We start from the raw sequence: 23,158 nt of genomic DNA, 5'->3' as shown, positions 1-23,158 counted from the left end.
GCATTTTCCAATTTAATAAAACGTTTCAAATATCCTCAATTTACTGAAAAATTAAAGACATTCTCAATTCAATATTAATTTAATGTTATGATTGAAGTACTAAAATTATACTTCTTTTTTTTTTATCAAATTTAAATTTGATTAAAAAAAAGAGTAAGCGTCATACACGCGTTGCCCTGAAGGCACCACGCCACATGTGACAGGTGATGCCTCACACCAATGAAAATGTGCCATCAAAGTTAGGTGTTAGTAATGGGTAAGTCACTAGTAAAGTAACACTCATTTCAAACGGCAAATATTCTACCAAATATGCTAGGGACCTAAATATTCTATTAAATATTTTATTAAATTTTTTATATGGGTGTAGAACCTATACACATGTAGATTTGTGTGAGTCTCCCCATATAAGAGATTTGATAGAATATTTGGGATACATAGCATTTCTCTTACAATAAGGGAGAAACATTTAAGATGTTAAACACTTTAAATGTCACATGAGCAAGTGTTTAACGCATTAACCGTCCGTCCGTTACTATTATGGAGTGTTTGAGGAAGTTAGTAAAATGTTAGTTTTTTGATTTTTTTAATCTATTTTATTTTTTTATGAATGAAAAATATGAGAAATAATGTGATCCAAAATGAATAAAAAGCTAAAAATTGACTTTTTTGTGCTTCTCAAAAGACTCCTATGTTGTCGTTTAGAATGAGTTCGAGTTTACTATTAATTGCTGACTGACGAGTCTGGATCCTCTGCCACCTTTCTCTGCGGCGGTCCCAGCGGCGCCTCAAAACAACTTCGTTTTGGGGCAAATTTTCAAGAAAAAAAAAAGCACAGAATCACAGAAGAGAAAGAGGGGAAAAAGATGGCCATATGTGTCTACCATGACTTACTAAGAACACAAGCTCTGTCATCATCCAAGAACACACAGAACAAAAAATAATTCGGACAATATCCAAAATGGCCATTTTTTCCATCATCAACAACAATAACTAAAAAAAAAAAAAAAATGAAGACCCAGATAAAAAAGAAAAAAAAATGAAGAGAAGGTGTGTGAGAGAGAGAGAGAGAGAGAGAAGCAAAAACACAAAGAACACAAAAAATAAACCCAATAACTAATATAAATGGGATCTATAAACCCAATCAACATAAATGGGATTCACTAAAACTGATATAAACCCAAGAACATTGATATAATTTCACCATCATCAGCAATAATAACTAAAAAATAAATAAAAGAGAAGAGAAAGAGAGAGACTCATATTTGGAGAATCGAATTCTCCAGCCAATTCCCCCGTCACCATCAGAGCTCACCGTTGTTCGTCGACGCGATCTCAGATCTAGAGACGTGGTGGTGAGGTCGGACCCTTCAATGATCGCCGACTGGTTATAGATAGATAGATAGATAGATAGATAGAGAGAGAGAGAGAGAGAGAGAGACGAGCGAGATTCTCAATCGGCAACGATGGAAAGAGAAGAGAATAGTTTGACGGTTTGACGGTGAAGGAGTCGTCGGGGAGTTCGCCGGCGAGAGAGAAAGAACTCTCTTCCTCTGTGCTTTTGTCTTTTGTTTTTTTTTTTTGAAATTTTGCCCCAAAACGACGTCGTTTTGGAGGCGCCGCAGGGACTGCCGCAGAGAAAGGCGACAGAGGATCCAGACTCGCTGACTTACCATGATCCACTGACACCTAGCTTAATTGACACATTTTCATTGGTGTGAGGCACCACCTGTCTGTCACATGTGACATGGTGCCTTGGGAGCAACTAATAATTCTCACAAAGTAACGAATAATTCTCACCAAAAAATAAAATAAAAGGGTTGGTTCCATTTTTCCAAAAACACTTTTTAGAAAATTTTACTTTCTTGTTTTCTGTATTTTTTTTTTACTAAATTTTTTAAAATATTTTAAGCATTTTTTTTTTTACTTTTTAGACATACCTAACATAAATATACCTAAAAAGTAAAAAAAATTGTCAAAAAAATCTTTTAAAAATTCACTAAATACTAAAAATACGAGAATTCAGTACAATTTTTGTATTTTATGTATTTATTAATTTTTAAAAAAAATTTTCAAAATTTTTTTACTTTTTAAATATGTCTAAGTAAGATGCATATAAAAAAGTAAAAAAAAAATGTTTTAAATTTTAAAAATATTCACTAAAAACAAAATTAAAAAAAAATACGAAAACCAAAAATCTCAATTTTTAAAAAATTTAATTAAAAAAACTCAAGCCAAACGCACTATTGTGACTTGTATAAGTTTGACTGCATATTCATTAATTTATTTTTTTTTAATATTTATATTCAAATTTAAAATGTGTGTTATAATTATGATAAAGATAAAATATATGTGCAATAATTATTAAGATGATCATGTCTTCTAGAATTGATAATTCGTTTTGAGAATCAGACAGTGTGGATTGAGACTACCTATTAGAACTTATTTATATTTACATCACAAAAATAACTCATTATGCTCATCAATTTGTATTTTATTTATTATTTATAGTTTCATTCTTGTTTAAAAAATTTAAAAGAGTATGGTGTTGTTTGGAATGCGAGTTGGGTTGGCTTTTTGGGTAAATTACAAAAAATAAAATAGAGAAGTCAATAAAATAAAGTATCATATTTAAATCATAATCATTTCACTTTTTCTCTCATAAAAATTAAAAAATCAAAAAAATCGAGGAGGTAAAATAGTCACTAAAAACAAAAAAAAAAAACAAAAAAAAACCAACCTAACTTCTCAAACGAAGCCAATAAAATTCAAACTTTTCTTTATCTATCCATCCTCTTATAATCCATTCTTAACTTAACAACGTCAACTCGTTCCAGTCACTTCAAAACCTTCCCTCTAACCCATTGCATCTCCTCTCCAATCACGCAACCTATGACCCCTTCCTCTTACAACTCCTCTTGCATTAATTCTCTTCCCCGTTATTAGGGGTGTAATTTTGGTCGTGGCCCGCGGCCCACAGGCGGCCTAAAGCTCACCCACGGCCCGAGGTGGGCCCGGCTCGTTAAGACCCGTTTAGGCCCGAGCCCGAGCCCAGCCCGATGCCTAGGGCCTGGGCCATCGTTTTGAAGCCTGACCAGGCCCGCTTGGCCCGACCCCATAGCCCGACCCCATTGGCCCGCTCAAGGCCAGCCCAAAAGCCCGGCCCACCCGATGCCCAATGTTATTTTTAATGGAAAATAATAAATTTTTGGTGGAAAAATAAAAAAAAAATTAAAAATTTTGTTTAGGCTCGCCCAAGTCCGCCCGAGCCCGAGCCCAAGCCCAAGCCCAAAGGCCCGGCCCACTAGCCCACCCAAAGCTTGAATACCCCTAGGCTTGGGCTAGGGCTTGGGCCTAGTTTTCTGGCCCGTGGGTCGGCCCGGCCCGGCCTGATTTTTTTGCGGGAGCCCGCAAGGCCCAACATGGGTCGGGCCCGGCCTGAGCCAGGCCAAAATTTCACCCCTACCTGTTATGCACCCATTCCATCCCTCTTCTTTTTTGGCGCACACCCTACTCCTTTCCACCATTTTCAAAGAAAAAACATAAAGAAAGAAGTTCTATTTCGGTTACAAATGAGTCAAGATGAACCAAGCTTAAGCTTGAGCTTGCCTCATTTTTTTATCGAGTTCGTTTATTGAACTCGAACTCAGCTCGATACATAATTGGGTTCAAACTCAGCTCGACTCATTAAAATTAATGAAACTCGAGGTCGGTTTAGTTTGGCTTGATAAGTTTTTTTTAATATTATTTATATTATTTTAATAAAAAATATTATTTATATTATTTAATATATAAATAATATATTTATTATATAATTTAAATAAAGATAAACGAGCCGAGTTTATTCGAGGTTGAGCTTAACTTGTTTACTAAATGAGCCTAATATTCGAACTCAAGTTCGACTAATTTACTAAACGGGCTGAGCCCTTAACGAGTCAAACAGAACCTGTTTGTGAACAACTTAATTCATCTGCAATCTTAATTCTATTGGGTGAGAGCAAGGGGAAGTAGGAGCCTGGGAAGGGCTGATGAACGGCTTTGAATTTTAAATTTATGAAGAAAAAATGTTTATTTATATTTTAATTTTTTGTATCTTTAAATTTCAAGATGCAGACCCTTAAGGTGTCATGGTTACTCCACAGCTTTACCTGACCAAACTTTTTTTCTTCTTCTTCTTCTTCTTCTTTTTTTTTTTTTTTTTTTGGTTTTGATTTATTTTTGATTTATTTAAATTTATTCCGTGCACACGTTGATATAATGTACAAAAACAACAGAGAATAATAAAATGATAACAAACGACCCTTTCTTACAAATAATGCGAAAGTGCCGGATGTGTATTATTTTGGAAAATAATTCATATAAAAATTTATTCAGAAAATACATTTTGACAAGGAAGTGGTATTCTTATAGTTATAAGGTTTTGAATAATGCTATGTACATTAATTAATATCTCAATTAGTGTACTAACAGATGATCTGATATAAATTTAAAGATTGTGGGTTTTTATAATTTGTATAATAGGTGGAGTCAAAGTTTTGAAATAATAATGTCATAATATATATTAGTGCACTAATTAATATAACAATTGATACGTGTAGCACCACCGTAACGTTTTTGCACAAAATGAAACAATCGTAAAAAGTTATAATTCCCACATTATACATTGTAATATAGTACTTTATTTATGAAGTAAGTTTTGCATTTGTGGGTGTAATGAGATATTGAGTATAACTACAAGTTCTGAAGTTATTTTTGTATAGATATTTTGTGGGAAGTTTCGTATAGATATTTGTATATTTGGCATCCCTTTCCATATCATTATCAACCATAATATTTGCCGAATATCCCATCTGAGTATTTATTATTAATAGAATTTTTTATTTTTTATTTTTGGCAGGGAAAAGAAACTCCTACTAAACTAAATTTGATCTTACTTGTTAGTAATCAATTTTTTTGCTAGTGGGGTAGGTGGTGGGTGCACTTATATTTTAATTTTTTTGTAATTTTATCCTTAATGATAATTGTGTTCAAAGGTAAAATTGTAATACAAATTTAATTTTTATTAAGTGAATTTAAGAGTACTATGTGTGCAACTTGCAACTCCCCTCCTAACAACAATAAGTACATCCATGAAAGCAAAATATCAAAGGACTTGTAGAATATATTGATTGCCGTGACATTTCCAAGGATGTTCGTTAGGGTAAAGATTTTATTCTTAAACGAATTATCTTGTTGATTACTAATTGGCTAGTGCAATAGCCCAATTCTAAGACTAGCCAATCAATGCTAGACCTGTTAGTTAATTTCAAGTTAGCCGTAGCGTTGTTCCATTGTTATTAATTGGGATCAACAAAAAAAATAAAAAGGAAGAAATTGACTTTTGAAGACATGGATAGAGGAAAAAATAACTAAATGTGTACTCAATTTTGTAGATCAAAAGCATAATATTTAAAGTACTTTCTAAATAAGAGATTCATAAGTTGTTTGGACAATACTGTTTGTAGGACCAAGCTCAAATCCCAATTGACTGACATCCCCATAGGCTCGACCAAAACGAATCTTTCAATACAAAAACATTCATACATAAATTTGATATAATATCTTAGCTAGGAACATTTGGAAGAAAGTAAAATAAAATAAATCATTTTTTTTTTATTTGCCTACAAACAACTCATGGGTTGAACGATGCCTGAAGAGGTTCCTCTGGCATTGGCACATGATGCTTTAGCTGGTTGATTCTTGTAAGTGAGCTTTACATCCTCTAATCTTATCCCACTACATGAATGCGCCTTGCTACAAAGAAATTTCACCGCAACTTCTGTTGCTGATGTTCCATGAATATCACTATATGTAATATCGCTAATTTTTACACCCGAAATCTGCTTTTCCAAAAAAAAAAAAAATGATAATGGAAAGAAAAGAGTAAGATTTATAGTCAGTTTGAGAACCCATGAAAGAAAAGAAAAATAAACCCATGAGAGAAAAGAAAAGTGTAAGTTGTTACTAGCTAATTCAAGTAAAATTTATTCTAATGTATGAGACCATATAGCATACCTGACCAGGGCAACCTTTGTTGTTGGGGCACTAATTTTGGTCAACAACAATGGGATTTTGGACATTAACCATTTTTTTTTATTTTTTTATCGGTAAAAGAAAATTTTATTGATAAACCACATATAGATTACATATGATAGATAAATATCAATAAAAAAGAGCTTGGAGCTAGAAAAAGCTCCAACCTCCTAGTTGATGAGAGACCAACAACCAAAAAAACCATAAAAAAACACCAGCACCCAAGCACCACATTGCATGTTGGAAAAGAGCTCCCCTAACAAATCCATTGCTGGGTCTGCCCCAAGTCTTTGTCCTGACTCCATTTTCTGTACTCCCAATGCTGCACACACATGGCATGCCATGTCATAACCACATCAATGGAATACTAGCTAACAACAGATAACTAACAGTTGGCACATATGATGCGTATGTAATTTAAATAGATAACAATAAAATAAAATATTTATTTAAATAAAATCTAAGACTTGAAGCTTACTCTTCTCATTTATCTATTTTTTTTTTTAAATTGAAAAATAAGGGACACGTAATATAAGAATAAGCAAGTAAAAGCTTGGACACCAAATTCAACTTTTACTATAAGAGTTTAGGTAAATAATGTTTTCACATTTTGAAGTGTTTCCTACAATAGAAAATGTTTTTATTTTTATTTTTATTTTTATTTTTATGGTCAACAAACAATAACTTTAATTTAATAAAAAAATAGTTTTTACTTTTAACATGTGAAAAAGATAAGTTTTACCACCTCTACTTCTACCATCCCACTACTAATACTACCGTCACCACCTTACCATCACCAACACATAAATTTCAAAGGTAGCAACCAAATATAAGAAAACATTTTATGAAAAATAATTTGCGCAAATTACACCTATAGTCATTGCATTTTGTCATTTTTGTTTTTACACTTTCATTTAGGCTAAATTTTGACCATTAATTTTGAATTTTGTGTAATTAAGTCTAATTGATAACGTCAGTTAAAGATTTTGATGAAAATAGTTACTAAGTTAGTTGAGGTTAATTCACTAACTCAAGTTTATAATTTCGCTCTTAAAATGTATGGCTCATGTATGTAATTTTATAGAAGACACCAATTGGCCTAATCAATTAGACCAAATCATAAATTTCAATATCAAAATCGAGCTAATTGATAAGAACAAAAGGACTGAGTATATGAGCTACAAATATAATTATTTTAAAAAAATAGTTTTAATAGAAAATATTTTAAGTTGAAAGAAATAAATTGTAAATAATAAAAAAATAAAAAATAAAATTATATTTGGTACCTGATACCATGGCCAGGACCACAAGCCACATTCTCAATCCATAAGTTAGTATTGCCAGCACCGATGGACACACAATCATCTCCTGTGCTGATCTTGGAGTTTAAGATGGTGACACCCGATGATAATTGCACGTGAATACCGTCCGTGTTAGAGCTATTGCCTGAGGCTGGGACTTTCACTCCTTGTAGCTTCACGTTGTCGCAGCCATTGATCACTATGTGAAACAATTGACTGTTTATTGAAGTCAGTCCGCTGATTAAGATGTTGTTTGAGTTTGTAAAACTCAGTGTCTGCATATATATTGTGAATTAGTTAGTCACTATTTTTTAAACACAAATATTATGAATTTATGTAATTATGATTATTGAATTAATCTTTTTTTTTTTTAATCAGTTAACAATCTACGAATTGTAATATAAGATGAACAATTCTCATTATCAAAAGAGGGTTCACGTTGTCATTGCTTGATCCCTGAGTTTAAGGTGGTGTTGTCAGTAAATCATAACATAGCTAGCGTTTGGTTTAAAACTTAAATAATGATTTGGATAAAAAAATTTCAAAATTCATAATCAAACATACAATTTAAAAACTCGTTTGTGATTAAATATTTTAGTTGAAAAATTAAAAAATAATTATAAATTGTTATACTATTCTCTCTATTTTTTCATATATATATTTTCATACAAAATCAAAAAATATATTTTTTTTTTACAAAGTTAAAAAATTATTAAAATAATATTTCCAAACGAGACGTAAGCATGTTTGGTAATTGGCTAAAATAAAGTCAATCTATTCTTCTTATCTTGTGCATGATTTTTTTATAAAAATTAAAAATAAAAAATGGACTAAAACTATCAATTCCCAAACCAACCCTTAACCTACCGTGGCTCCATCGGGGCAAGTCTTGCCAGAAGCCTTGCAAGCCCAAAGGGAAGCCCCCCGTCCATCAAGCATTCCACCAGCTATAGACACTCCATTGACTCCCTCGAACAGAAGCCAGTTTCCGGCATTTCCTAAAACATTGTAATTGGACGGAGCGACGAGCGTCCCATCAATACGAATAGTGATTGCACTGGTTTTGCATAGCCCTCCAAAGTTTGCTGGTCTGCCAATCAAGTACCTTCCTGGCGGCACGTAAATTGTGGCTGGCTGTGCCGAACCACAGGCTAATGCCCATGCACTCAGGAAGGACTTGGTTGAGTCAGTCTTGCCGTCGGGCTTGGCCCCCAAATTCAATACACTATACGTTATTGGAAGAGTTGATGATGATGATTGATGGAAGAAGAAGATGGTGAAGAGAAATGTGAGCACTATAAGAGATTTCATCATGGTGGAGTATAGAGAGAGACGAGTTTAGGAGTTGAAGAAGTTTTGAATTAGTTGAGAGGTATTTATAGAGGATATGAATGCACGTTCTCGTAACTGAAAAAAAAAAAAATAAGGGAAAAAACGAATGGTAGAGGCGCCGAAACTGGAAAATCACAATACGTTGCCTTTTGTTGCCTTTTTTAGGTCATGCGTATCTTATTGGGACTAATCTTCCATTTATGATAAGGACAGTAATAAAAAAAAAAAAAAACACAATAAAAATGATGCGTAATGATATTCCGGAAATGATCAAAATAACGGTAGACGTTTTTTTTTTTTAATTGGAAATAAAACACATTATTCTTTATAAAAATTCTATATAAAGTTATCAAAATAATATCTAATTTAGGTATATAAAAAAATAAATAGATAGGGTTCATAAAATTTTCAATATTGTAACAATGTTCACACCAAATAAGATGTTGATATTACATGATAAAAAAGATAAGAAAGCTTAGCAGTAGGCGGTTACTAAGTGAGTGTTTGGGAAGTGAGCTTTTATGTAGGTTTTTTTAGTTGTAGGATATTATTGAAAAAAAAAATTTGTGTTTAGAAAGATAATTGGGTTTTTATGTGGTTGGATGTGATATTTGTGAGAGAAAAAGTGAGATGATTATGAAGTTGAATGTGATATTTTGTTCGAATGTATTTTTTTTAGTTTTACAAAAAATTTGTCTTTTTGTGGAAAAAAAAAAACCAAGTTTCAAATTTGTCTTTTTGCAAAAGACACAAGATTTGTGAATGAACAGCAAAAGGAGCAGATGCACGTTGGTGGCATTTACATGAGAGATAGGAGATCTTCAAAGTCCAAAGTTCAGTTAAAGCCTAGTCTGGTAACTTTTTTTAGTTTAATAATCAAAAAATTAATAAAAAAAATTAAAAAATCATCAAATTATATAAAAAAAGATTAAAATTCTATTTTCTCTTTATTTTTTCATAAAATCATTCCAAATATGTTAATTTTTTTACTTCATATTTTAACTAAAAATAAAAAATTTATTAAAATAACATGTTTATATTGCTGACATCAGCATAATCTGTTAGTTGACTTAACAGTCAACTAATTAAGGGAACAATCTGTAATGAAATTTTAAACTTCAAAGAGGGAGATGTAATTTTTAAAAGGTTAAAAAAAATTATAATAAATACAAGCCTCAGGAATTGTCAATGTAATTTACCCTATTTTTTTTTTTTTGGGTAGAAAGTTAATTGCGTTCATACCGTTCAAAGGTAACATATTAATAGCAATTCCATAAGAGACAACGCGTTTTAGAAAATAGTGCTAGAGTGACTCGTAGGTGTCCATACAAAACAACCCATAGAAGCAACACACCAGCCCACCTCTTAAATTCGATGGCGACGTGTTAACATTTCAGGCCATAATCTCGATAATTATTGGTTGGTCTTTAAGGACCGTTACGTTACATGTGATACCTCAATAATATAGTATTATGATTTGTAGACAGAATGACGTTTTAGAAAATTAGTAGAAAGTTAACATTTTAACAGTTACTTATTTTTGTGACTTTCTTTTTTTTTATAAAAAAGTTAAAAAATTAACTTTTTAAAAAAGTTTCCAAAACACCCAATAGCAAAATATATTAATTCGTATTAAATGATTATGAAATACAAGAAGATATAATAAATTATAATTGGTGTAGAATATGATTATATGGCATATAAAACCAATCAATAATTTTTTTTCATAATCTCACAAGTTGCATTTCAGAGTTGGTTATTATTATTAAGAATAAAATATTTTTATTATGATGGACTTTTATTTTTTTTTTTGACCATAATTATTATGATGGACCTGGTAACTGGAAAATGAAAAGTAAAAGGAATAGTTGTGAAGATATACGTAACGTAGGCGTAGAGTCAAATTGAATTTCACTGTCATGAAAGAAGAGCAGGTGGCCAAGTAGAGGTAGAGACCCAAACACCCACCAAGCAAACTCCAAAAGCAACGATTCCCCAAATGCCTCAAAATAACACAACTCACCGATCCTTTCGAGGAATTTCTGTCTCTTTCTTTCAAACCCCTTTTCATCTCTCTCTCTCTCTCTCTCTCTCTCTCTACAATTCCCATTCCTTTTCTTCTTCACGTCAAATTTCAGATAATTTCATCAACTAATTTATTTATAATTGTTTAATTTTTTTTCTTTTTTCACGTTAGACTGTCTGAAATCATGAAGAATTGCAATTCCAGTTTATTTATTAATTACAATTTTTAATTTTTGATTTCAATGTTGTATTCTGTTATCTGTGTGCTTAGATTTTTGTAGCATGTACGTTCTGATTTTTGGATTTTATTTGTTGAATTTTCTGTGCTTTTCCATATAAACAAGTAAATAACTCAAATAAAATAATCATTCCAACGAAATCTATGTATTCCTCTGTATTGGTTTGCTACGTGGTGTGGTTTTACTGTGTTAATGGGTGGGTGATGATTTAAGCGTCTTTTTTTGGAGGGTTTTCGTGGGTTGATGCTTGTTGGTTAATGCTTGTCTTTTAGGTGCTAATCAAATTTGATTAGTAGTAACGTCTCACCAATTTTGGAATCAAAAATTAATATTACAAGCACTCATTGAATAACTTTTATATTTTAATGGGATTATCAAGTGATATGACTTTTTGTGAGTCCAAAACATTTTCTATTTGATCAGTAAGGTTAATAATGAGGGGATTTATATTTAAGAGATTAATATATGATTGATTGTCCAATTAGACTAATGAGATAAATAAGTATATCCTATCCACGTTTGTTTTGCAATGAATATGAAAATATATCATTTCAATCATATCTTTATTTTGCATTATTAGTTGTAGGTTTAATCAAAATCTTATCTCAATAACAAAAATTATAACTAAACAATGGAATATTGGTGTAATGGATTAATAATCTCAATCATATTATATAATTTGCCCACAAAAACAAATTAAAGTTTTAGAGATAAAAATATACTTTTTAGAGACAAAATATTGTTGTTCCCAAAAGTTTCATTATTATATTTTGAGTAGTGCTACATCTCCCTAATTTTGTCCTCCCAATTCCACCTATAATGACATGGCTCACCCCTATGTGAAATGGTCCTACACTCCTCTCTCTCTCTCTCTCTCTCTTATCTTTAGTCTTCCTAATTCTACATTATTGAGGGTGGAATTATGGGAGCAAAGTTTAGGGGGCAAATCATTATTCTTATAGTGTTAGTTACAAAATTAGACATTTAATGATGAACTACTAGATCCATTTGGGATTTTTTTTAAAAAAAATTGTCTCAAAAAATAAATCTTTTTAGAACTAAATTATTTATTAGTGATATTTTTACAATTTAATTGGTAAAACTGACGTAGTGTTTAGTAGAATTTTAGAATTATGATTTGATAATAGAGTTGTATTTTAAGTTTGTGAGTTTTGGAATTATGATTTGAGTGTAAAAAATTTGTTTGGTTATGAGTTTTGAAAAGAGTTTTGAATTGAGTTTGAAATTTTTGATGTGACATATGATATTTGATTTAAAAACTTACAATTCATAACCAAATACATAACTCAAAATTCTATTCAAAGCTTATAAAAAAAATTTAAAAAAAATTGAAAATATTTTTTATTTAACATATAAAAATAACAAGTGCTGGAAAAAAAAAATGTTTCGGTCGGCTGGTCGGACATCTGGAAGGACATCGGACTGGGTAGACTTGTTTTTAAAAATAAGTGTGAAATCAATTTTTGAAAATTCTAACCAAACACCGCACTTAAAGTAAGGTGTGAAATTACGTTTCAAAAACATAACCAAACACAATTATTTTTTTGACTTTTCAAAATAACCTTTTAGCGACTAGTTTCACGACACTAAGAATTGAACTAATGTTTTTTACAACAAAATTTTCAAATTTAGAGATTAAACTTTGGGTCCTAAAATTCTTGTTTGTTGTAGTACCTTTTGAATATTATTTTCAATTAATCCAAAAATTAATTGAATGCTTTTCAAATATCTATACTTACTATATATGTTATAACCAACTCTTAAATTGGCGTAGACATGACATAATTTTTTTGGGAAAATGTCTCGTAACTCAAATTTTATGGCTCAAAAGTAACTCAAATGGCCAAAACGACGTCGTTTTGGCCATTTTTATGTTGTTCTGTACTCAAAACGACGTCGTTTTGGCCATTTGAGCCACTTTTGAGCCACAAAATTTGAGCTACGTAGTATTATCGATTTTTTTGGCCCAAAACACCTTTCAACATGTAATTATTATCTAATTATTTTAAATAATTGTGATTATCAAATTTAATTGTTGCATGTTTAATTTATTTTAGGTGACTTTGTGTCCATTTCTAGGTGTATAAAGCAGAAGAAAAGTGGACCTGAGGGGTAGGAGGAAGCTATAATCCTATACTGTTGCCGGTTTATACGGTTTTCTCTTCCTTTTTTCACGTGGCATAATAAACTCCATTAATTATGTATGTATTATTATAGATAATAATAAATTAATTAATACACATTTATAAAGGCAGGTCTATTCCTTCTCTCTGATTTAATTCTGAATACATTCTGTTCACATGATGGGCAATAATCCTCTCCTTTGCAAGTTCTCCGGTTACACCAAACAATGTCATTTAATTCAACCGTTACATTACATGCCTCAATATAGGAGTAGAAATTACTTATATAAGTGATATCACTAATTACTAATAAATCCACAACTAAGGGAGTCAACTCCCCAATTGAAATATACCTATTCACTCCAACGTCATTATTATATGTAACCGTCATATATATAAGAATTAATCATACTTGCATGATAATGTGATATCTATGTCAGTGATTGTGTTAATTTTTATTTATTTTTTTCTTTCAAAAATAGGCACGGAAACTTTTAATCCCATGATATAGTAAGAATTTTAATTTTCTTTTGTTAAGAAATGGTAGAAATTCAAAATTAAACTTACAAATTCTTGCTGATATAGTAAAGAAGATAGGCCTTATATCATTAGGTCAAATTATGAGAGTTTTTTTAATATAGAAATTATTTTTTTAGATTTTAATAAAATGTACAGTGTAATTTTTTTCTTTTTTTTTCGCAATTACAACCTGTTATTTTTTTAATAAGAATTTATATTTATTTTAGATATTTTTTAATATACAAATTATTTTTTACAGTGTAATTTTTTTCTCTTTTTTTTTCACAATTGCAACCTATTATTTTTTAATAAGAATTTATATTTGTTTTAAATATTTTTTAATATATAAATTATTTTAATTTTTTTTTTTTATAAAAATAATTTAACAATCCCATTACTAACCATAGTGTATGAGAGAAATTAAAAATGGTGAGACAATAAATATATGAGAAGTCAAAGATGCTTATGAGTTGGAAGAAGTCAATAAATGTTAAATTTTTTTTTTAAATCAAAAATTAAAAAATTAATATTAGAATATTAAAACTTGTAAGTTAAAAATTTTATTTTTTTTTATATAATATACAAATATGTGGGACCTCATATTAAAAATTGCTTTGGACCTCGGCAGAGACAGAGCGTGCTCTATTCTCATTATTATTATATAATAAATACTACTTTATTATGTACTTTTATTTTTGGTTTACTATTTTTTAACATAAGATTACTCCTTAATACTTTTAGTATAAGCTCCTATCATATCATCATATTCATAAAATCAAACCTAATGTGCCAATATTATATGGGAATTGCTACACATTGCTTTATTATTATTATTATTATTATTATTATTATTTTATAGGGGTAATTACACTTTAGTAATTTTTTTTATATATTGACAAAAAAAAAATTAACAATTTTAATTATTAATATTTATAAAAAATTTCATTGATTTGGAATTATTTTTTAAAATTTTATTGATGTGATATTTTTTCCTATTTTATGTCACCAGCCATCTGGTATTACACTATTTATTTTCATTAATTTCTTAACAATGATATCTAAATATTCAATTTAAAGAGCAATTATGCATATTTAATTTGTTTTTATTTATTTTGCAATAACGAATAAGAATTTTATATATGTAATAAAATTTATAATATAAAAAAGAAAACATTTTAGTTTAGTCATAAAATGCGATTCTAGAGTGATTGTAATTTTTTTATATTTTTTTGTGCAAATAAAGATGTATTAATTGAAACTATAGAAAAACATTATCAAAGGTAGTATAAAAGTAAGTTGAGAATTGAATAAAATTTTGTCAATTCCACTTAACCAAAAATTTGGGATAGGAAACCAATTCAAATATGGAATAAGATACAATATTCTAAGACTCAGCCTTAGGAATGTTAATCTCATTTCATTCAGTAGCTTAAACAAAGAAAGTTTTTAAGGGATGAAAGTTGGAAAAAAATATAAATATCCAAACAAAGCTAAGAAATATAAATATTTTCAGTTGAAAACACATTAATTAAAACTTCAAAAAACTACTTCTAGCAACATCATCCCAGTAAGAAATCATTTCTGTAATAAGTTTAGTCAATGCATACCAAGAATTTACATTAGGGTTTACCAGGACATCAATAACATCACATTCAGGAGCAACAACCACCACCTGTTTGCCAATATTGCAACTGGCAAATAGCCCAATAAGAGCTGCTGGGGCACTCTCTAGGCCTTCAGCTACTTCTTCCACATATGTGATTTTTCCTTCTTTTATGTGGGGCAAGATCATGTCCAGAAACTTCGGATACAGGTGATAATAATTGAAAACTATAAATCCTTCCATACAGACTCATTTTCTGGTAAGACAAAACAAGTTGTGTACACCTTTGGGTTGTTCAAGGTTGTTCTGAGAGATCATACCACGCACAGCAATGCGACCGCGAAGTCTCATGTTGAGAAGTACTACATCAAGCATCTTTGCTTCAACATTTTCAAAGTGTAAAATATCGATGCCATTTGGAAAGTACCTAGGAAAAAGTTCAAACAGAGTGTAGAGAATGAAGATAATCAACTTGAAAGGGAATAAAAAAATACCCTACCAAAAAAAGGTAATTCCAGTTAATACCAAGAAGGCTCTTTCTTAGTATGGCTTGTAAATAAACCAACACTTTCCGAAGAAATATAACAAAGCCAACTAGGGGTTGTTTGTTAACATTGCCAATTGCTTGTTTTTTGGTAGGTGGTGGTGGTTAATGGATGGTGGGGGAGGATAGAGTGAAAACTTATTTTGAAAACAAGGGAAAGCATCACCTTTTTTTGTTTTTTGGTTTCCAAAAAATTGGGAAAGTTTAAAATCAATTTTTTTTTTTAAACGAGAACAATAAACCAAACAAGTTATTGTTTAAAACAAAAACAGAAACATAGGAAACGGAAGTGCCAACAAACGACCCCAAGGAGATGAGTTGTGGACACCATCTATTTTATACAAGGCAAGTCAAAAGGTGACTCATAGAATTTAAAGCTTTATTCATCAAGCATTTCTTGAACAAGGTTGTCCATATTAGCAGCCCGCCCTTCTATCTAGCAATGTACTCGGGCTCTAAATCTTTTAGTGCTGTTATGTATTTCTCTACAAGAACATGACTTGCTAACCTTTTCAGAGCTGCTTCCAAGTCCTTCTCCTCTTTATAATTAAAAGCTTCATCAAATTTGAATTTGTTCTTCAACAGATCAACCTTGGTTGAAAAATAGCAAAAGTACAAAAAAATAGAAGAGAGTCAACGACCAAGCCTACTCTGACCCAGCTTAATATACTTCTTCGCTGAAATTTCTAAATTTGTGACGATTTCAAACATGCTAGTAAAGGAAAAGGTGTCAAACCACATAAGTTGAGCTATCAATATAGTTTTGATTCGACAACCACTAACTGGTTATTTTAGCATGAATAGCATAATGGAAATATAGCACTCACCTTTTCTTTCGTTCTGGCACTTCCAACAACATAACAGCCTAATAACTTTGTAAACTGCCCAACAAGCTGACCAACAACTCCAGAGGCAGCTGAAACGAAAACATACTCTCCTTGTTTAGGAGAGCATACCACATAAAAACCAGCATAGGCTACAATACCAGGCATGCCTACAAAGTGCAGATTCAAAGCCACAATTGAGCATCCAAAAAAAAAAAAAAAAAAAATAGAGGAGAATTCGATAAAAATATGGGTTTTGCACATCTTATAGAGGAAAGCATGATAACTAAGGTTTTTAAAATTCCAAGCAATATAAGCACTTTGATGAAATGAACTACTAACCGAACTATAGCAAAATGCTTGCCTTCTATGAATTTTCAGCAATAAACTCATCAATTGTCCAAGTGAGCATACAAAGCCATAGATCTAGATGGGATTGGACAATGAAAAATGTCACCTACTAAATTCACCTTATCCAAAAATCAAGTAAAAAATAATCTGCCTTACAACTACTTGAAAATGTCAACGAAAGGTGGTGCACAAGACTTTGAACAAGTGATGCGATTCTACTTCATCAAACCAACATAATGTCCACAAATGGTCATAAGGATTAAAGTTACTTTACCAGTTTACAAGTTCAGCATAATAATCTAGGAAAAAAGAAGAAGAAAAAGAAGAGAGCTTTGGATAGAAATTAGTTGTAAACTAATGCTGGTATGCATGAAAAAAATGATGTATCTATCAATCGCATTGTATAATAATATTAATAACCACCTTTAGATCTTTTGCATCTTGAGCACAACCAGCAAACTACTAGGAATATTGTTCCCAATAAAGTTTGAAAAATCTAGAAATCTTCTAGATGTTGATTTGTGATTATGTGTCAATTTTAAGCAGAATATAACAATCTCAATCAAACAATCAAAACAAAGAGACACAACGATTTTACGTGGAAAAAACCACAATTGGATACCTCCAACTGTGATTAAAAAAACCACGGGCAACAGCCACAAGAACAATCCACTAAGAAAATTTAAAAGAATTACACAGGTATACTCTCAATTACCTAGCGAATCCACAACGCCTAATTGAACCAACCTCTATGTGCCTCTTCCAACCCCATCTTCACCATGGAATTGTCTTTCTGATGAGCCACTCTGGATTCCACCAAAGCTTCAGGCTCGAATTCTTCAGAATCCACAACTGAAGAACAACTCTCTCTTTTGTGTATAAAAAACAAACCTTTGATGTACTCTCTTTAAATCATGAGTTGAAGACTCAATAAAAACATCAAAGAAAACAAACAAAATATCTCCAGATATAAACCTTAAGATCCAAAAAATAAGATCTGGAGAACTTCAATCAAAATCACTTAGTTTTGGGAGAAAACCAAGTATTTATAGAGAACAAAAAGTAATCCTAGATTGGGAAGAAAACAACTCCTTGAGAAATCCGGATTCTGAGGCTCGCTCGAGCGAAGCTTTTCTGGCTCGAGCGAGTAGTGTATTTTTCATGATTTCTACTAGTGCCTTGGCTCGAGCGACGAATCCTTGGCTCGAGCGAGGAATACACTCTTTTAGGTTTTTGTATGGACGCAATCCTTGGCTCGAGCGCGCATTCCTTGGCTCGAGCGAGAAAGCCCTAGCTCGAGCGAGAATTCCTTGGCTCGAGCGAGCAACGACGGACATGCAATTTTGAATGCAATTTTGCATTTTGCTTCGGTCGCGAGCTGACCGGGCAGCTCGACCCCCGTAAAAATCAGCGAAGTGGCAATCTTGAAAGCATTAACATTACAAACTTCTCTACATGGTTCGATTCGGGTTTGGATTCGCATCTAATAAACTCATAGCCTCACTGAAATAAAAGTGCGAAAATAAATATATCTGAAAGGAGTTTTGTCAAACGGGGTTGCCAAGAATAAAAACCTAACAAAGTTCATACTACGACTTCCTCAATGTTGGATTAGGATCAAAAGCTCTGTTTATTTTGATTGACTAGGAAATTCAAAAGTTATCAAATACTCAAACTCTAGGGGTTAGGCTGTGTCGTCATAATCATAATTCCCTTGATAGGCAGTAGTTATAATTACAAAGAAGCTCATGCACAGACATTATCACTATAATGTATAATAAGGTGATGGGTCATTTCACACACAAAAATTAAACACTAAACTATACCGAATTCCTTAGAATAATTATAAGTCCAGGTATCAATCCACATGGATAATTGAGAAATTAAACTAACTTAATTGTTAAATTCCTAAATTAATTTTGATAAAAAGTTTGATTGTTCATAACCTAATAATAATTAAAGTAAATAAGCGAATAAACTAGCAATTATAAATAAAGATGAATTTACTGATTTGGAAAAAAATCTAGGGCAATAGGGCAATGAGTTTACCACTAGTTACGTAAATAAGGTTTCAATTTGAAATCAATTATGCTACGATTCGAACGGAATAATATTTCGCAACTACAAGTTTGAAGCATTTCTCAAGAAAATCATCACGTTCAATGTACGGGCACAAACCATCTCAAGCAGTACGAATCGTTCACTCTAAACAAGGGTAGCGACATGACTCGTTCCTCGTAGTATGGTTCGTCTCATACCTTGAAAATGAAAGAATAGAAAACTATTGTATAGAAAAGCATTCAACAATCATAGAAAGCCGAATACTTGAAGAAATAGTGGAAATATATATATATATATATATATATATGAAACTTCTAAAACACCATACAATTGTTCAAACCTTTACATAATCAAAAAGCCAAAAAGAAAACCTAATTACATAGTTAGGGTTTCATCAAAACCCTAGAAAATAAGAGCCTATCCACTCATGGAGCAGTGGGAAGAGGTGTAAGAGATGGAACCCTCCATGAGAATTTGCTTTGAAGATTGAGAATTACTTTTTTCCAAAACCTAGCCTCATCTTTCTCTTTCAAAATTTCAAAACCCTATTCCAGCCTCTTTTCTGTCTTTTTATACCTCTGTTGTCTTTCAAACAAGTTCAAAATAACGGCATGATTTTTGAGGTGCTACCGCACGTGCGGGAAAAATGCACTTACGGGAAGAACTTTTCTCCACAAGTCCTGTATTTTTGCTCATTTTATGCTCTTACTATGTACAACTTGGTTGACATTAAACAGACATAAAATATATAGTTTGACAAGCAAGTAAAGTTAAGAGATCCTAATTAACGGCCTAAGTGTTGCACAATTTGGTCTTAATGACATCCCCCAACTTATAACTTGCTAGTCCTCAAGCAAGGAATAAAGAAGGAAAGAAAAAAAATATTAAACAAAATCTAGCAATTTTCTCTTTCGTGGGAAGAACGATTGCATTTAGCATATGCAACAAGCCTTTAAACCACAAAGTTACCCCAAGTGGACGAGTAAAGTGTCATGAGGGTTTCTAGAAATAATACCTACAAACATTATCATATTCACATCTATCCAGCAATAATCAATCACACTACACCACTCAAGAATTAACTCATGTGCCACTACAGTGCAATATTAAGACATGATGAGTCATTGAAGACATAATAGACAAGTATGAAGGAATCTAGTAAGTAAAGACCGCAATTCAATATTACACAAATCAAGTTCTATGTACTTGTGAATAGAACACATTATCAGTAACCTCGGTGTAACATGTAATCTCCATAACTAGTTAACTGACCACTATAATAGCCAAGTGTAACTCATAATAACCCTCAACATCTACAGACAAGATTTAAACTTTTGTAACCAGGATTCTCAAAATATATTTTTTATTTTTTTTAAAGACTGTGTAATGTCCTAATCCATTAAGCTTTCTAATCAACCCTTGTAGCAAGCATTAGGCCAATAACTCCCAAACCAGATGGTTTTAGGGAACTAGGTGTGTGTAGACACCCCATTTTTGACCGACCTTGAGACTCAGACGTCACCAGTTGAGCACTTGGTGATATTGCATAACGTGCTCGTTCAGAAGTTTCAGAGTCTTGGCTGCGAGCCCCGCCTCCGGATTTCCGAACCCTCTTTGGTGCCTTGTCTCGGTTTGCGAACCAGACTCGGTTTTCTCTGTTTCTTTTCCTGAGGGAAGGGAGAGGTCCTGTAGACTATCTCTCAGTGCCCGTGGGCTACATTTGGTGGCCGTAGGCCATTTTTCCCATTTCGGAGCCCGGTTTCCGGTTTTCGGAGCCGTCAGGCCGTGTGCCTCGGTTCGGGACCGCTTAACCATCTCCTATTGCTCTGATTTTTGGCATACATCTTATTTCATCCATTTTGAGGGACACTGGGGGCTGAGAAACCCACTTCGAGGTCGAATACAATTTTCGGTGCTTAACAGCCCATTTCCGGGACCCCGAACTGCGTGTTTTGGCCCCGGAACGTTCGTTTTGCAACGGTTTTTGTTCATTTTTGGCAGGTACCTCTGTTTTATCACAAGGAAGGTCACTGAAGGGTGGGAGGCCAGCAATTGTTGCAGCAACCAGTTATCTCTCCTCCGGGGCCTCCCGGCGCCCGTTTTTGCAACTTCCGGGCTAATGTTGAATACCTTAGAGCTAGCGTTGCCAACTTTCAACCACATATCTGTGATCTACACATCTGGGAGGCCCCTAAAAGTTGGTGGCCGGCCATTAAGGTCACCTGACCCTTTTGACCCCTTTCTTCCGGGCTAATGTTGAACCCCTTGGACCTTTTTTCTTGAACTTTCAACCACATATCTGTGATGTACATACCTGAGAGGCCCCTAAAAGTTCATGGCCGGCCAGTAAGTCAACTTGACCCTTTTGACCCCCTCTTTCCGAGCCATTGTTGAACCCCTTGGGCCCACTTTCTTGAAATTTCAATTACATGGTTGTGTTGTACACACATAGGGCTACCTCCCCAATACCTGGCCGGCCAGAAAAGCTGGTTGACCCTTTTGACCCCTAGCCGGCCGGCTAGGGGGTGTGGCCGGCCGGCCACCTCCAGCCAAAGTGAGCGGCCGGCCGTGCTCTCCTCACTGTACCCTTTCCAGCTGTGGGGCAATATCCCCCAGATATTTTCTGTATCCGGGGGATATTTTGGGAGAGAGTTTTCCTCTCCATTTGACCCCCCTTTTACACCCCTTTCTTGACCTTATAACCAGCTGAGGGTCTTCTTCATGAGGGTTAGAAAAATTCATCTCCAAGGTTCAACCCTAAACTCCATTGTTATAACTCTCAAAACTTCAAAAAATCCTAACTCCTTAACCTTCATTTCTTCTACACCACCAAGCCCTACCACCACTATCTCATTTCCAGCAACAAAGAAGGGTTCTTGAAGGCCAAAGGAGCAGCAAATCCATCCAAGAAGCAACCAAAGTCTAGATCTTCAAGGGTAAGTTACACTTTTACCCTTTTGACCCTTTTTCTTAATCAATATGTAAGCCATGCATGCTTTTTGTGTTGAGCTTCGGCCTTAACTGAAAAGGGCCATATTTTGAGCTCATCTTCACTTCTCATCAAGGGCTCAACCCTGTTTGAGCCCTCCATAATACACTTGCTTCTTTGACCATCTTGTATGTCATAATTTTGCATGCTATTTTTGACCCATGAGTAATTTATTTTCGAGCATGTGGTAAACTGATTTAGGGCTTATTTTGAGCCCCTCTTCAACATTGGAGAAGGGCTCAACATTGTTTGGTGTTTCCATATGTCACTTGTAGTTATATCCCCTATTTGGCCCCATTTTTGCATAAATTAGTAGCCCTCTTTGTTTCTGTTTTTGGACCTTGGTCCGAACTGAAAGTGGTCTTATTTTGGCCTATACTTCATGTTTCATTCACACTTGTTTTCTGTTTGGTGATTATTTTATACACTTCATGTTTTAGCACCTTTTGAGCCTTATTTTGCATCATATTTTTAGCATGTTTGTATACTGATTTTGAGGCTGCCATATACTGTAAATGTTCATATTTTTGGTCCATCTTCAGTGTTGTAGAAGGAAATTTTTCAGTTTGAGTTTTGCTTATACCACTTGCTTCATTACCCCTCTTTTGGTCCCTATTCTTGTATGCTATTTTTGCCATGCTTATACTTGCTGTTTAGCCATGTTTATAACTGGAAAAGTGGTTATCTTGGGGCTGTCTAGCTTCTGTCTTTGCATTGCATGTCCATGTTGTGCATGTTTGGCATAGCTATAGGTCATTTCGGGTGCCTAATGTTGCATTTCGGGACATTTCCTTGCATTTCATGTCATTTCGCCTCATTTCGGGACTGTTTTCCCCCATATTTTAGTGCTGAAATTCCATTGGCATGCTTGCATATCATTTTTGCCACATTTCATCACATTTCATCATTGCCTCGGTTTGCGTGCCCGTGTGCACGCATTTCGAGGCACTCCGTTTTTATCCGTCGGCATCTCATGTGAGTGCGGCTGAGGCTCTCTCATGTTAGTATAAGTCCATTTGTCAGTTTCCATGTCATTTGCATTGCGTATGCATTGCCTCGGTTTGCGTGCCCGTGTGCACGCATTTCGAGGCACTTCATTTTCTGCCATCGGCATCTTATGTGAGTGTGGCTGAGGCTCTCTCATGTTAGTATAAGTC

At 33.1% G+C, this 23,158-nt stretch overlaps 1 protein-coding gene and 1 pseudogene across 2 annotated transcripts; both read right to left on the bottom strand.

Moving 5' to 3' along the window:
- Positions 1–5,902: 5,902 nt before the first annotated feature.
- On the bottom strand, positions 5,903–8,842 carry LOC114305503 (polygalacturonase). Of its 2 annotated transcripts, none has more exons than XM_028250595.2 (3): positions 8,238–8,842; positions 7,356–7,645; positions 5,903–6,391 (listed from the first exon to the last, which is right to left on the bottom strand). In XM_028250595.2, exons 1-3 carry the CDS (start codon positions 8,682–8,684, stop codon positions 6,220–6,222), a joined length of 909 nt encoding a protein of 302 aa, XP_028106396.2. In that variant the 5' UTR covers positions 8,685–8,842; the 3' UTR covers positions 5,903–6,219. The 2 variants fall into 2 exon arrangements, with proteins under 2 accessions (XP_028106396.2, XP_028106397.2); XM_028250596.2 differs by having other exon boundaries at positions 7,363–7,645.
- Positions 8,843–15,157: 6,315 nt separating this feature from the next.
- Positions 15,158–23,158, bottom strand: part of LOC114305495 (2-alkenal reductase (NADP(+)-dependent)-like) — a 46,388-nt pseudogene continuing 38,387 nt past the window's right edge.

The sequence above is a fragment of the Camellia sinensis genome, chromosome 6 (genome assembly GCF_055761805.1).
Source record: "Camellia sinensis isolate YWXY chromosome 6, ASM5576180v1, whole genome shotgun sequence".
NCBI classification, from domain to species: Eukaryota; Viridiplantae; Streptophyta; class Magnoliopsida; order Ericales; family Theaceae; genus Camellia; species Camellia sinensis.
This window is presented reverse-complemented; position numbering and strand designations above follow the sequence as displayed.